Source organism: Apiotrichum porosum (genome assembly GCF_003942205.1).
Source record: "Apiotrichum porosum strain DSM 27194 chromosome Unknown scaffold_9, whole genome shotgun sequence".
NCBI lineage: Eukaryota > Fungi > Basidiomycota > Tremellomycetes > Trichosporonales > Trichosporonaceae > Apiotrichum > Apiotrichum porosum.
Window position 1 is genome coordinate 274,664 of NW_021167116.1, and position 15,764 is coordinate 290,427.

At 59.1% G+C, this 15,764-nt stretch overlaps 5 protein-coding genes across 5 annotated transcripts; 4 read left to right on the forward strand and 1 right to left on the reverse strand.

The window, feature by feature from the left end:
- Positions 1-506: 506 nt before the first annotated feature.
- On the forward strand, positions 507-2,015 carry EHS24_009351 (uncharacterized protein; the record flags this gene model as incomplete). Its single annotated transcript, XM_028624640.1, has 5 exons — positions 507-635; positions 682-743; positions 792-1,030; positions 1,068-1,415; positions 1,453-2,015. 5 exons carry the CDS (start codon positions 507-509, stop codon positions 2,013-2,015), a joined length of 1,341 nt encoding a protein of 446 aa, XP_028474808.1.
- A 1,418-nt stretch (positions 2,016-3,433) lies between these two features.
- EHS24_009352 (uncharacterized protein) lies at positions 3,434-7,599 on the forward strand (the record flags this gene model as incomplete). Its single annotated transcript, XM_028624641.1, has 10 exons — positions 3,434-3,593; positions 3,647-3,726; positions 3,767-3,898; positions 3,966-4,209; positions 4,270-4,431; positions 4,476-5,794; positions 5,842-6,973; positions 7,028-7,111; positions 7,158-7,222; positions 7,288-7,599. 10 exons carry the CDS (start codon positions 3,434-3,436, stop codon positions 7,597-7,599), a joined length of 3,690 nt encoding a protein of 1,229 aa, XP_028474809.1.
- A 509-nt stretch (positions 7,600-8,108) lies between these two features.
- Positions 8,109-9,862, forward strand: RPN3 (26S proteasome non-ATPase regulatory subunit; the record flags this gene model as incomplete). Its single annotated transcript, XM_028624642.1, has 5 exons — positions 8,109-8,208; positions 8,263-8,415; positions 8,474-8,858; positions 8,908-9,205; positions 9,245-9,862. 5 exons carry the CDS (start codon positions 8,109-8,111, stop codon positions 9,860-9,862), a joined length of 1,554 nt encoding a protein of 517 aa, XP_028474810.1.
- A 1,036-nt stretch (positions 9,863-10,898) lies between these two features.
- STI1 (Hsp90 cochaperone) lies at positions 10,899-12,721 on the reverse strand (the record flags this gene model as incomplete). The annotated part of the gene is made up of 2 exons (XM_028624643.1): positions 10,899-10,942; positions 11,002-12,721. 2 exons carry the CDS (start codon positions 12,719-12,721, stop codon positions 10,899-10,901), a joined length of 1,764 nt encoding a protein of 587 aa, XP_028474811.1.
- A 373-nt stretch (positions 12,722-13,094) lies between these two features.
- MCM3 (MCM DNA helicase complex subunit) lies at positions 13,095-15,715 on the forward strand (the record flags this gene model as incomplete). The annotated part of the gene is made up of 3 exons (XM_028624644.1): positions 13,095-13,190; positions 13,253-13,956; positions 13,996-15,715. 3 exons carry the CDS (start codon positions 13,095-13,097, stop codon positions 15,713-15,715), a joined length of 2,520 nt encoding a protein of 839 aa, XP_028474812.1.
- Between the last annotated feature and the right edge of the window lie 49 nt (positions 15,716-15,764).

Below are 15,764 nucleotides of genomic sequence, written 5' to 3' on the forward strand. Positions count from 1 at the left end.
CGTTTCGGATCAAACTCCGTGTTATCCCATCCCTGCCACCCGTGTCCCATGCACCACTTTCAACCTAGAACCTGTAGGAGTGCTCACGACCCCGCGGCATGCTCTCAATTAAGCTCCAAGCTGCAAGACCTGGTCGTGTGGGGCTTTGGCCGCGTCGGCGACAACCGTCGGGCAAGCGGGCAAGTCCACTGTTGCGCACAACGCGCTATGGCTTATCACAGCCAAACTGTGTTGCTCTCAACCTGTGCCGTCTTGCTCGGATCGGCACCAATGGGCCAAGGGGGCCGACTGGGAGCCTGGATCGATGAATCCAGGCTCCCACCGCTGCAAGCCAGCTGCAAGCCAGCTGCAAGCCAGCTGCAAGCCCACATTGCGTCGTTTGCCCGGTGCGGGCAGCGTATCTCGACCACAAGTGGCCTCGCCAGCTTGACTGCGGGCACTGACGACGAGTACATAAGAGCCACCTCTCCCACTATCTCACCTCCATCAGTATCACATCCCTTACCATGCCTGTCGCCACCACCCCCACACGCTCCGACGCCGAGTTTTGGAAGATTGCCGACTCGAAGCTGATCCGCTACGGCGGCTCGTGGTCCAATGTCCGCGTCAAGAGTGCCAAGGGTGCGGTCATGTTTGTGAGTTTGATCGATCCAGAGCGGTTCCATGAGCTCAACAGAGCAGGACCAGAACGGCAAGCGCATCCTGGACTGGACCAGTGGTCAAATGTCCTCGGTCCTTGGCCAGTAAGTGGCGCCCCCAAGCGGTACTGTAACGCTGCTGACGCCACGCAGCGGCCACCCCGAGATCTGCGACGTTGTGGACAATTACATGCGCAACCTCGACCACCTATTCTCAGCCATGGTCGCGGACCCCATCGTCGACCTCGCCGATGCCCTCACCAAGCTCACGCCTCCGGGGCTCGACCGCTGCATGTTCCTCTCAACTGGCAGTGAGACCAACGAATGTGCCCTCAAGCTCGCAAAGATGTACACGGGTGGCCACGAGATTGTCTCGCTCAGCGCCTCATACCGTGAGCTCCGTTTCAGATGACACGGCTGACCTCCAAGACGGCATGACCCATGGCTCGGGCGCGGCCACGTTCTCAGTAGGCCGCAAGGGCTACGGACCCCAGCTTCCTGGCAACTTTACCCTCTCGGTCCCGTATGCCTACCGCTCGCCCTTCCGTCACGAAGATGGAAGCTACGACTGGCAGACCGAGCTCGACTATGGCTGGGACCTTATCGACCGCCAGAGCTGCGGTGCACTCGCTGCGGTCATTATCGAGCCCATTGTCAGCACGGGCGGCATCATCACCCTGCCTCCGGGATACATGAAGGCTCTGAAGAACCACTGCGAGAAGCGCGGCATGCTCCTCATTGTCGACGAGGCGCAGACCGGCATGGGCCGTACTGGCGGTGAGTTGGACCATGTACACGTCTGACTCGTTTCCAGACATGTTTGCTTTCGAGCACGACGGCGTCGTTCCCGACATCCTCACCCTCTCCAAGACCCTCGGTGCCGGCCTTCCTCTCGGTGCGACCATCTGTACCGCCGAAATTGAACAGGTGTGCCACGACCGCGGCTTCTTCTACTACACCACCCACCTCAACGACCCCTTAGTGTGCGCTGTCGGCGCCAAGGTGTGCGAGATTGTCGTCCGCGACAACCTCAAGGACGAAGCGGCGCGCAAGGGCAAGGTTCTCAAGGACGGTCTCCTGGCCCTCCAGAACAAGTACCCCAACATTGGCGACGTCCGCGGCCGCGGCCTCATGTTGGGTATCGAGATTGTAGAGGACCACGAGCGCAAGACACCGGCAGACGCTCTGGGGACAAGGATCTCGGCACGCTGCATGGAGCTGGGCCTCAGCTGCAACGTCGTGCAGCTGGTCGGGATGGGTGGAACCTTCCGTATCGCGCCGCCCCTGACCATCACCGAGGACGAGATCCGCGAGGGTCTGGCCATCATGGACAAGGCGTTCGAAGAGTGTCTCGCGGAGCGTGCCAATGGGGTGTAGAGGGAGCAGTAGGAAGTATAGAAGCAAATGGAAAGACGGAGAGACAGGTGTGAGTGGTGTTATGTAGGTAACGGTGCATGCATGGGAGTAGATTAAGGTGCGGTGACGCAAGTATACACCAGTGACGATATAACCCCCTCAGTCATAACCCCCTCAGTGATGATATAACCCCTTCCCGGGGTTATTCTCGCTCGCTGCGCTCGCTCGCAGTGGTAGCCCGACTCGGTGAGTAACGGAACTCACTTAGTGTCGGGTGGCAGCCGACAGCACAGCTGTTTTCACCTCATACCATGTCGATAGGGCGATGACCACGGCGTCTCAATGTATCGGCATCGTCCCCAGCTGGAGGATGTCGTGCATACAACAGATCGTGCGGCAGCATGATCAGCGGGACGATCGGGCACTTGATCGGATGAAGAAGGGGACATCGGAACACCTGTTTTCACCGGCCATCATGCAAATGGGTAGCCATCATTGATGCTGGTGAAGTTACACTGCCCCTCCACTGCCTCTGCAGACTTTCCCCATGGCGCAATGGGTGGAAATGATAGGAATGGTGTGACAAGTGCGGTAGACTATGGCTGAACGAGTCGAAAACGGGGACTCATGGCCGATAGAACACCTAGCGAGACTCGTCATGTCGTGAGTGTCACCACCGAATGCATGGTCCTCGGAAGATGGCCCACCCGCGCTGCATACCCGGTGTTCACGCATGCAAGATACTTGTTGATCTTGGTCCAAAGCACTTGGGGGTGAGGCTGGATGGCCATCGACTGGATGACCGTGGCCAACCTTGTGAGCTTGTGACCAAGTTGGAGTTGACTAGAGTCCCCGTCTGTACTGTACGTGGCAGTACACGCTTTCAAAGTGAGACACTGTTTGGCGGCTGTTGTGGCCCATAAGCTCCCGCGGTTGGCCGTTGGCCCAGGTATTGTGTGCGATATACATACCCTTGCCTCCATGCATATCCACGCAGACCAGAGATGGCACAACGACCGCAGTGTCGCTTTTTACGGTGGTACGGTGGCAGATGGACTATTTGGTTACTGTATGTACAGCTGTACAGTGACGCACAGTCTTGCTCCTGTGGCTGGCTGCTCCTCCAACCACTTGTGGCGACTGGGCTCGTGGCGGATCTTGACTGCCACAGTCCGACCATGTACCCGACAGTCTCGAGCTCTTGGCGTACCCAGGTCTGTTGGTTTGTGTCTTGAACAAGACGCATGTAATGGCGGTGTTTTGTACGCACCAGTGGCTCGGAGCGTGGTACAGCTGGAGGGTGGAGGACCTGATCAGCGCTCATGTGTGTGTGTCCTGCGTTGGAGGGTTGACTAGACAGTCATTGCTGCTGCTGTCGCCACCCACTTGTCGCTGTTATTCTCTCAGCTCACCCCACCACCCTCCGTGACCATCCCACAATGGATCGGTCGGTAACCTCGGCGATACCTACGCCCCAGTCACCACTCCCACCACCGGTCGCTGAGGCTCCCAGCGCTCAACTGGGTGCGCATCTCTTGTTCCCTTCCCCCGCCGGCCCTTCTCTCCGTCCCCATCCCGCGGAGCTCCCAGATGTATCCAGTGAGCCCTATACCATAGTCCGTTTACCGAGCTCACAATGTGACCATCCCCAGTTACTCTTCCCCACCATCGCCTCCGCCTCCCACCTGTATTGGGTGAAGAGCTCGACTTTCGGCAAGCCAGCACCCGCGAGGTGGGTCCTTTTTCAACGGATGCCATACTGACTTTGCCAGGTCCGTGACCACTGCCTCAAAGCAATCCTTCTCTCCTCCAAGACAGAGCGCCACGCCAGCCTGGTCCAGCTCATCGACTTTGATCGGGAGCGGAATCAGGAGTGTGCTATCTCGCTGGACGGTGCTTCTTCCGTAGGTGACGACAGAGGGGCGCGTCACGCCCTTCCTGTCCCCATTCGGGCCTCTGACACGTCTCTAGCTGGTTCTCATTGCCGACGACATGTTGAACATTGGCTCCAGGGGTCTCCTCTTCGATCCATCCCGTCTCAGGACAAACTGGTACCACGTTGAGCTCAACTCGGCCCAGACGGCGACCGGCAAGCGCAAGTGGGTCGAGGACGACTCCAACTCACCACCCTCGTTTGAGCTGTACCTTCGCGTCTGGACGTTTGCCACAGCTTCCCAGCTGGTCGGGCTAGTCATGGCATATATGGAAATTCATGGTGTGTAACCCTTTCGTGAACCCTGACACCCCCGTGCCATGTATTCACTGACTCTCCTAGGAGACGAGCTCTGGGGTAGCGAGATGATTGCCGAGTGTGTCGCCCTCGAAGACGTACAAGGACCCGTTAGGATCTCGTATGCGGGAATCACGTCGAGGTCGGCAGCCATTCGCCACAAGGATGACTCGGACGCCGCTCGTGGGCGTGTGGGCAAGTTTACCTGTGAGTTGTACATGTGCACTGGGCAGTTTTAACAAGCGACCCAGCCAGTGAAGTCTTGTCCCTCTTCCTCGCCCAAATTCCCGAGGCCGCTGCACCTGCCCTCGAGATATATGCCTACAAGCTTCCACCCGGCACGTCGACGTTGCCCCTTGTCGGCCAACAGCCTGTTCAAGATTTGGAGAGAGCCCTCATTGCCGTTTCCTCCCCTTCTCTCAACGCTGCGCGAGGCGGCGTGCATCATCTCCTGGCCTCCAGCGCCTCCCCCAGCCCTTTCTTGCTCGACCATCTCACAACTGAGCACAGCGGTCTGCCAGAGCTCGCAAAGCAGCTCAGCGACGCCATCAGTAGCGCACTGCGGGTGTTCCGTGAGAACGGTGACAACGTTCCATCCGACGTGGCTGTTGCAGCCATCGTCGAGGATGGTACGGCCATCGCTGCCGTGGTTCACACAAGCGATGTGTGTGTGGTGCCGTCGATGGTGTTGACATCGGACATCCCAGAGTATGCGCACCAAGCAACTAGCGCAGATGTGTCGTTCCACGGCGCCTGCACCGGTCCGGGACCGCATGCCCTTGCCACGGCACGTGCGCTTACCATGGGCGTCCGCATCGACGACGGGGGGCGGGAAAGGTGGTTTGGCCCCAGGGTCGACCTCTGGCAGCATACAACAAAACAACTCGGCCAGCCGTGGCGCCACTTGGCCTTCTTGGCTAGATACATTACAACCTTGCGACCGGTCCTGGTTCGCGCTTACTCGTCCGACGTGACACGCTACATCTTCAACTCTGCCCTGACCGACATCTTCGCAGTCAACAAGGAAAAGGACGATGTCGTACTGGAAAGGGCGACACTAGCCTTCTTGTCTCCAGACTTCAAAGGCAGTCTCGAAGACGTCGCCGCCGTTATTTCCCCCGAGTACATGCACACTACCCATCTGCCACAAACCACCAAGTTTATCGACAAGGTCGGCATTCCCGTTGTCGTTCAAGTCGGTCCCAAGTCGGAGAACTTTTGGGTAATTTGTGTCTGCAACATCGACGCTGGCGCGATCAAGTACAACCCTGCTGCGGAAAGGCAGAAGAAAGAACTCCTCCTTGCCGTGGAGATGGTGTCCCGCGTGGCGGAAGAGGTTGTCATAGCGCAGATCAAGAAGTGCGGCCCACCCCCAAAGGCGAACAACCTCGAGTGGATCATGTCAACGTTTGAGGCCATGAAATTGGCGCTTGAGCAGGGGGGCACCAAACAACGTCTGGATACTGCCGCCCGCCGCTACCGTGAGCTCGTCGGCGTCCTTACCTCACTGTCGACCGTCAAAACCAATAGTGAACGCATGGACCACGAGGACGACGAAGCATGGGCAGAGGTATGTTGAGTCTCGTTTTGTCCATTTCACTCTCTCACACCACCCAGACACTCGCCAGCCGCTCCGCCCGCATGTCTCAGCTCCGCACCCTTGCCAATGGCAAGCTCCTCAGCGGCCAGGGTGAGCCGTACACCAGCGAACGGGATGAACAAGTCGACGAGATCTTGGAAATGATTGGCCACGCACGCGCCACGGGTATGGATGCCCATATTCCCCACGGACTCCCGATCTTTGCTCGCCACACCGACGCCGAGGCGCGAGAGTGGTTGAGGTCGAGGCCCATGGGCTACAACTTTTCGCTGGCCGCTCAGGCGTCCAACAACCATCCCACTCTCGGACAATCTGCCGAGTTTCTCAACGATTATGCCTTGGCCCGCTTTGGTGAATCGAACGACGCTCGGCGAGCCAAAGCGTGGCGCTTTGCCGTCGATGAAAACGGCCAACGACTTGAACACGCAGCTACCTCGCGTTCGCTCTTGCTTCTCTTTTGTCCAACGTGTTCCAGCTCGGCTGTGGTCACTGTTGAGAACGGCGAGCACCATTGCCCAATGACGACTCCTCCGTTTGAGCGGGTCCACAAGGACACCCTACAGGCGAAGCGAGTGATCTTTGGCCACGACGCGTACGAGGCAGCGCTCAAGTGCCAGCAGATCGCCCCCGACGTCGATCTGGCGCCTCACGGTCTTGCGTGGGTGTCGGCGGCCAGTGTACTGCAGGCTGCGCCTTCCACTATTCCCAAGGATTTCATTGCCAAACTACTCTCCCCTGCCACCAAGGAGGACAACATCCTCGTCCACACGTCCACGACCGAGTGGCAGACCGTCGCAGCGGCCATGAGCCGCCTTCTCGGCCACTGGAACTCGCCCATGGACTCTCACCTTCCGGACCACGACAACGTTTCATTTTTCAAGAACCAGACCCTCAAGTCAATTCTGAAACTGTTGCTTAAAGATAAGCCCATCTACCTCATGCGCTGCGCCGACTGTGACTACTACAACCTCCGGGCAAACACTGATCAACATACCTGCCCGCCAAACACGGCGACACCGCGGCCGTATCTCAAGCGCTCCGGCATTCCGGCATATTGCTTCGACGAACTGCCCCACACCGTCAAGTCTCTTGTCGTTTACTCGTACTGTCGTGCCATGGAGACAGGCGATAAAGAATGTGGCCTCACGGGTGAGGAACTGGCAAAGTGTTTACAATGGGAAATTCCACGTCCGTCGTGAACAGTGCATAGTGGTGGGAGGTTTGCACGAGAGACGCTTGATATGGATTATGTGCATGGAGCTGAGCATGATATCGATTTCTGTTTGGGTGCGCTACTAACACGTTCGTGCAATATGCTCACCTGGAGAACGAGACCAGCGCGACCATTACCAGCGACCATTGCCATTGAATGGATCCAATGCGTGGTGGGGAGGTCTGGTGCGTTGCTGGTCGCACCTTAGCTCTGAAGAGGTACAGTCACCGGTACAGTACTGTTTGTCTAGACGCAAACGAGGTCACCAGACCGCCCAGAACGAAGCGAGCAGCCACCAGCGACGACTACCAATGCAATCATGACCGACAGCCAGGCCGCAGCACAAACCCGGCGCCGATCAGTGTACCTAGACACACAGATCGGCGCACATCCACCCCAACGCGCCGCCACTTTCACCGCCACCAACCCATACCCTCCGACCTTGCACACCACCGTTCTCGCTTTCCACACGGTCAATCGGCCTCGTTCAAGGCATGAATCGGTAGCCCAGAAGCAAGGCTACAAGATGAACACCAATGTGGCAATGTGGCGGAGTGGTTAACGCGATTGACTCGAAATCAATTTCCTTCGGGAGCACATGTTCGAATCATGTCATTGTCGATTCTCTTTTTCGCCCTCTGCAGCAGGGGCGGTATGTTTTGCTGGTGGAGAGGAGGTTTGGGAGGTGGTACAGGTGGTGTGGCCGGTGGGGATGAGGTCGGAGGTTGGAGGTGGCAGGGATCGCCGTCGGTGTTGGTGTTGACCCCGGCGACAACCAAGGTCCCTCTGTTTGACATCTGCGCGTCCTTGCCCAAAAGCGCGCGCATCAGACGCGCAGCGTTGTGAGCACACAGACGAAAGCTCTGAGCGTGATGTCATTCCAGGTCATTCTCGCTTTCCATTAGAAACTCTTTTCCTAATGACCCAATACCGCCATTTCCCCACCCACCACGGTCACGTGACCTGGCGTTCGTTACGCGTGTGCGTCCTCGCTGACGACTTGAATCCACCACCTGTTGGCATCATTACCACTCTTACCCACCACCCATAACCCCCACCCGCCTTTGCACCATGACCACCACCCCAGCAAAGGACAAGGAGACCGCCGTTGTCGAGACCAAGGCCGAAGAGCCCAAGCTCGAGGCGGCTCCCGTTCTCACCGTCGAGGAGGGTGAGTGCCCGATGCCCAAGGCCACGGTGTATCACAGCTGACCATCCGTCGCAGAGATCCTGACCAACATCATGCTCATCGGCCGCGCTGTCGCCACCATTGAGCCCCGCTTTACCACCCGCGTTCTCCGCACGCTCACCACACTCCGCAAGAAGCTTACACGGAAGGCGCTCAAGGAGGTGCTGGACCGCGCGTTCCCCAAGGGATGTGAGTGTTGATCATCACAACGAAAGCCTGGATGAATGGCCGCTGACATGCACCGCAGCCAAGACTGGCCAGCAGCTTATTGCCTCGTCACTCTTTGCCCTTATCCCCGAGGCCGCCGACGAGGGCATGGACGTCGACGCCGCCCCGGCCGCCGCCGCTGACGGCACTGTCGCACCGGTTGCGTCCACCTCGAAGAAGTACACTCCTCCTGTGGACAGCAGCAACGGCGACCTCATTCCCGAGGGTGTCGTTTATCTGCGCTTGCTCGTGCTTCTTGCTGCCCTCGACGCTGGCAAGGTTGTCGAGGCCGGCGAGTTTGCGCTCGAGACCGTCGAGATGGTCCAGGCCGCGAACAGGCGTACCATGGACCAGATTGCCGCCAAGATCTACTTTTACCTCGCACGCGCGTACGAGCTCCAGGACCGTCTTGCCGAGCTTCGCCCGTAAGTTGGCATGTTGCACGCGAACCTGTGGACCTAACTGACATTACAGCACCCTGCTTGCCGTGCGCCAAACGGCCAAGCTCCGCAAGGACGAGGTGCTCGAGATCACGGTCATCAACCTCCTCCTCCGCTCCTACCTCCAGTCCAACCTGTACGACCAGGCCGACAAGCTGCTGTCCAAGATTGAGACTCCTCCCAGCAGCAACTCTGCCCAGACCGCCCGCTGGCTGTTTTACGTGGCTCGTCTGCGTGCCGTCCAGCTCAACTATGCTGAGGCTGCCGACCACCTCCTGACCGCCATCCGTCGTGCGCCCAAGGACGAGGTCGCGCCTGGATTCGTGCAGATTGTGAGTAATAACACTATCGTGTGAGCTGACACTGTCTAGATCCACAAGTTCTACATTGTCACCGAGATGCTCACCGGCCGTATCCCGGACCGCACCATGTTCCGCAGGCCAGTGCTGCAGCAGGCTCTCCTGCCCTACTTCCAGATTGTTCAGGCCGTCCGCATCGGTGACGTTGCCGCCTTCCAGCGCGCATTCACCACCCACGAGCAGGCCTTCCTCGCCGACTCGACCCACTTCCTCATCCTCCGTCTGCGCCATTTCGTCATCCGCACTGCCCTCCGCACAATCACGCTTGCCTACTCGCGCATCTCGCTCCGCGACGTGTGCCTCAAGCTCGGCCTCGACTCGGAGGAGGACACCGAGTACATTGTCGCCAAGGCGATCAAGGACCGTGTCATTGACGCCACGATTGACCACAAGGGCGGCTTTATGCAGTCCAAGGTCAAGAAGGACCTGTACGAGACCGACGAGCCGCAGCAGCAGCTCGCCCAGCGCCTCAAGTACGCCCTGGCAATGCACAACGAGGCACTGCAGGGTATGAGGTTTGCTGCCAACGTCCACCGCAAGGACCTCGAGACTGCCGCCGATGCCCGCGAGCGTGATCGCGAGATTGCCCAGTTGATCCAGGAGACGGAAGACGACCTCGACGAGCTCTAGAACAATAGGGTGCAGTAAACAACGTGGGCGCGCGTCTAGAAGGCAAAGAGAGTAGGACTTGGATGATCAGAGCGAGGGAGACCGATGCATAGTGATGTTTCATACGTGACAAAGAGTTGGTTTCGGGGGCAGATAGGTAACGTCACCCTCGCTTGCACGCATCGATGCGGTGATCACCCCATGTCGCAAAGATAGGTTGTGCTTCCATGAGGTCTGACCCCAGTTGTGCATCGGAGCCCATGAAGCATGCGCGAGGTGCAAGGAAAGAGAAACGTAAAACACTAGACATCATAGCTTTTTGCACCGCTGTCCGAGGCACCGACGCCAACGGGCGAGGCGATGATGGTTGGCACCAAGCCATCGTCGGTCTTCTGATGACCCCATCGGTACACGCTCGCTTCCGGCGTCTCTTTTGGATCGGGAAAGCCGCAGGCCGCAGGAATCGCTCGGTTTGCTGCTTTGGAGACTATCGCGCTATCGCACTCTCTCCACACGAGTCGATCTTTTGGGGGGCAATCTCCAAGAAGCATAAAGCACGGCATGTCGGGGATGCATGTTGCATTCCTCACCCACCAACACCTCCCCAAGTGGCCGGCCGCCTGCTGCCTCCCAACTGCTTCAACGCAGACGCACTCTCTGCCGTCACCCACCACCACCACCACCACCACCATCCATCTACCGCAGACGCCTCTCTTCACCTGCTATACCATGTTCCCCAGCGTCCTCGTCCACGCGGCCGACGTCCAGCCCACGCCGGTACCTGCCACCACTATCAGCGAAAAGTCAAGGACAACGGTCGTACCCTCGAGGCCACGACCGCAGCGTGGCTGGTCCTTCCTCTGCCTCTTCAACCGCGCATAAGCCCCAGCAACAAAGCAAAACCGCGCTTACGCGGCCACCACCTCGCCTCTCTCTACCTCGCCTCTCGGCCTGTTGTTTCATTAGTTTCCACTGTAGCACCACCACAATGTGTCCATGCCCTCCCCTGAAGCCCTGATAACAATGCAATACATCAATGACACTTCGGAGTCTACGATTAGCGGCCGGTGCGGATAATGCCCGAGTTGATGAGCTTCTGGACTGAAGAAGAACGGTCGTCAGCTGCTGTATCGCCATTTTTCTTTTCCCCTTGTACTCACTCTTCTGGCCGATCATGGGGTTCTTCATGTGGTCCTGGAGAGCCTGGGGGTTCTGCTGGGCGTCCGAGAGGATCTGGCGCATGACGGGGTCGTTCATGATCTCGGCGACCTCGGGATCCCGCATGGCGCGGTTGTAGGTCTCCTCGTCGGTCTCGGTCGAGCGCTGGGTCTGGAGCTCCATGAGAATCTTGTTCATGTTGGTCTCGATCTCGCGGGCGTGCTTCTTCTCAGTGTCCTTGTCCATGGCCTTCTGGAGGGTCTCGAGGGCCGGGGTGAGCTCCTTCATGGCCTGCTGGACGAGGGCCTTGCGGATGTATGCCTTGATAAAGGTAGGGTCCTGCTTGATGGCCTCGTCGGCGTCCTTGAGCGCCTCGGGGAGAGCCATGAGCTTGGTGTACGCTGCCGAACGGTTGTTGTAGCCGCGGGGGTCGTTGGGCAGGCGCTTGACAGCCTCCGAGTAGTGCTTGACGGCCTCGGGCCAGTTGCCGGCCTTGAAGGCAGTGTTGCCCTCCTCGCGAGCGGCCTCGGCCTTGGCGGGGTCAATGTAGGCCTCGCGGTCGGCAACGACCTTGGCCTTTTCGGTCTCACGGAGCTTGGTGAGGATCTCAGGGGTACGGTGCTCGGTGAGCGACTTGGAGTAAAACTTGATGGCATTGTCCAGGTCAGCGAGCTTGAGGTAGGCGTTACCGATACGGCCATAGGCCTTGGCGACGGTCTTGTAGTCGGCGCGGAGCTCGAGCGACTCGTCGACAGCCTTGGTGGCCACCTCGATACACTTCTGGTAGTCGGCCTTCTCAAAGTAGACGGCAGACAGGTTGACGAGGTAGGTCACGTCCTTGGGGTAGGTCTCCCAAGCCTTCTCGTAGAAACCAATGGCCTCGTCAAACTGGCGAGCCTTGTAGGCAGTGTTACCCTGGGCCTTGATGGCGTCGGCCTCCTTCTTGGCCTTGGCGCTGTCGTCCTCCTCAACCTCCATGGGCTCGTCCTTGGGCGCCTGCGCGGCGGCAGCAGGGGCCTTGGGAGCGGCCTTGGGGGCAGCAGCAGCGGGTGTAGGCTGAGGCTCAAACGACGACGACGAAGCCTGCATACCGGGAGGCATCTCGTTCGAGCCCTCGGGACGGGCCATGGCGTCAATGTCGACACCCATGAGGACACCAAGAACCGAGAGCATGCGGGGGTCGCCAAAGAGCTGGGCCATGTCGACACCCTTGCCGCCGCTAGCCTGGAGCTGGGCAATGCGCGCACGGAAGGGACCCTCCTTCATCATCTCGGCCGTCTTGGGGTGGTTCTCAAGCTTGGAGACGAGGTTGGGGTCGTTGAACATCTGGCCGAGACCCATGTCGCCGCCGGGACCCATGTCCGAGTCCATGGCGTTCTTGACCTCGGCGAGACCCTTCTTGAGGATGTCGCTGTTGGGGTCAACCTGCAGACCAGCCTCGTAGGCCATGACGGCGTCGGGGAAGTCGCGGAGGCCGTGGAGGGCAGCGCCCTTGCGAGCGTAGCCCTTGACAAAGGAAGGGGTGATCTCAATGGTCTTCTCAGCGTCCTCGAGAGCACCCTGGTAGTCCTTGGCACCCGTCTTGGCCGCGGAACGGTTGGAGAAGAGGACGTGGTTGGTGGGGTCAAGCTCGATGGCGTCCGAGTAGAGCTTGATGGCGTTGTCATAGTCCTTGGCGGCAAAGGCCTTGTTGGCCTCGGCCTTGAGCTGCTCAGCCGACATTATGTGGGGAGGAGTATGCAGGGGGGAGGGGAGGGGGGATGGAGGGAGGGATAGGTGGCAAGAGATGTAAGAACAACAATTGTCTGTCGACGGCACGTGGGGTGGCTCGTTTCTTGGGTCTCGCTTTCCGAACACTCCAGAACGCGCGCGCCAGCTCATGTCCGGGGGCCCACGCGGGAGTATTTGTATCATGAGGCATGTGTGTCAAACATTCACACGTCATAACCACCATTTCTACCGTGGGAAACCTTCTAATATGACCCGGCGCGCGACGCGCCGACGAGAACGCGTCGCGCTGCAAGTGGAATGGACATCACCGTGTTCCGCGTCTCTCAACTTATCATTTCCCATCTCCCCTCCCCCACCGCGCACCATGGCAGACATAGCCCCAACACAGGATAGCTTCGTCCCCGGGGACGACCTCATGCGCGACCGCGCCCGCCAGTTTGTCGAATTTCTGGATGACGAGGTAAGTCTTTTATGCTTGTGTGTGAGATATGAAGCACCGGTGGCTCACCATGTGCTACTCAGACAAAAGAAAACTACAACTACCGCGAGGCTATCAAGCAGATGCTCGACCTGGAGCAGGTCCGTCTGATTGTCAACCTCGACGACCTGCGCGACTATGGCAGGGAATATGCCGACGGCTTGCTCCTGCAGCCCATGGCGTATATCCCGGCTATCGACGCCGCACTCAAGCAGCTCGTCCAAGCGCTGCATCAGCCGCTCAAGCATGACATCCACGACAAGGAGTACTATGTCGGCTTCCGTGGTTCATTCGGACAGCAGCACTGCAACCCGCGTACCCTCCGCAGCCACCAGATTGGCAAGATGGTCTCCCTCGAAGGCATTGTGACCCGCTGCTCGCTCGTTCGCCCCAAGATGCTCAAGTCGATCCACTACTGCCCCCCAACTGCCAAGTTTCACTCGCGAGCTTACCATGACGGCACGATGATTGCCCCCTCATCAACCCTGGCGGGATCCACAACGGTTATCCCCCAGGACGACGGTGAGGGTCACCCTGTGCTCATGGAGTATGGTCTGTCCACCTTCCGCGACCACCAGACCATCAACATCCAGGAGATGCCCGAGCGTGCACCGGCTGGCCAGCTTCCCCGCGGTGTCGAGGTCGTTCTCGCCGACGACTTGGTTGATGCCTGCAAGCCCGGTGACCGTATCCAGCTTGTCGGTGTGTACAAGAGCAGCGGTGGTGGTTTCGGCTCGCGCGGCTTCCAGTGAGTGAACATGTCACAGCTCACGGCTAATCCTGGTAGCACCCAGCTCATTGCCAACAACATTATCCTTCTGTCGTCCAAGCAGGGTGGTGGAATTATCCAGACACCGCTTACCGACACGGACATTCGCAACATTAACAAGCTGTCCAAACGCAAGAACATTTTCGACCTGCTGTCGCAGTCGCTCGCTCCGTCCATCTACGGCTACGAGTACATCAAGAAGGCTGTCCTCCTCCTGCTTCTTGGCGGTGAGGAGAAGAACCTCAAGAACGGTGGTCACATCCGTGGTGACATTAACATTCTCATGGTCGGTGACCCGTCAACTGCAAAGTCGCAGATGCTCCGTTTCGTCTTGAACACTGCACCCCTTGCCATTGCCACCACTGGTCGTGGTTCGTCTGGTGTTGGTCTCACTGCTGCTGTGACTACCGACAAGGACACTGGCGAGCGTCGTCTCGAAGCCGGTGCCATGGTCCTCGCCGACCGCGGCGTGGTCTGTATCGATGAGTTTGACAAGATGTCTGAAGTCGACCGTGTCGCCATTCACGAAGTCATGGAGCAGCAGACTGTCACCATTGCAAAGGCCGGTATCCACACCACGCTCAATGCGCGCTGCTCGGTCGTCGCCGCCGCCAACCCCATTTACGGCCAGTACGATGTCCACAAGGACCCCCACCGCAACATTGCGCTCCCCGACTCGCTTCTGTCGCGTTTCGACCTGCTGTTTGTCGTCACCGACGACTCGGACGAGTCTCGCGACCGCCAGATCTCAGAGCACGTTCTCCGCATGCACCGTTACCTCCAGCCCGGTGTCGAGGAGGGCACCCCGGCCGTTGAGAACATTCAGCAGCACCTCGATGTTGGCGGCGATGCCGAAGAGTCGCGCGTCACCGAGACGCCCGTGTTTGAAAAGTTCAACCCGCTCCTGCACGGCGGTGTGACGACGTCGTCGGGCCGCGGTGCCAACCGCCGCAAGGAGGTTCTTTCCATTGCGTTTGTCAAAAAGTACATCCAGTACACCAAGACACGTATCCACCCAACCCTCACCAAGGGCGCTGCCGACTACATTGTCAGCGTGTACGCGTCGCTGCGTAACGACGACCTGGCCAACAACCAGAAGCGCACCTCGCCCCTGACGGCGCGTACGCTCGAGACGCTCATCCGTCTGTCGACCGCACACGCCAAGACGCGCCTCGCCAGTGTTGTTACTGAGACAGACGCCATGGCCGCCGAGGAGCTGCTGCGTTTCGCGCTGTTCAAGGAAGTCCTCCGCCCCGAGCGCCGCAAGCGCCGCAAGCTCAACCCTGGTGTTGGCGGTGGCAGTGACGACGAGAGCGGCGAGGACGAGAGCGACCGCGAGGAGGAAGAGGAGGTGGCGCCCATCTCGCAGCGTGTCCGTGACGCGGCCCGTGAAAAGGCGCGTCGTCTGGAGGGCACAGGCCCCGCACCGCCCACGCAGGAGGACATTGAGATGGAGGAAGAGGAAGAGGCAGCTGCGGCTCTGGACGCCGAGGCGGACGCGGAGCGTGGCGACATTGCCGCCGAGCGTCTCGACATGTTCCGCGAGCGCCTGTCACACGTCTTTGAGAACGACACCACCGACCAAGGCTTCTTTGAGTTTACCGACCTGTTGCCCAAGGTCAACGAGGGACTGGCCAATGCCGACCTGTTTGGCACGAGCGAGGCCAAGGCCGCCGTCGCTGCCATGCATGACCGAAACGAGGTCATGGAGGCCGATGGCGTAGTGTACAAGGTTTAAGGCCGGGATATATGAGTGGTGGTGTTTGTATAACTAGGACTTGAGATGA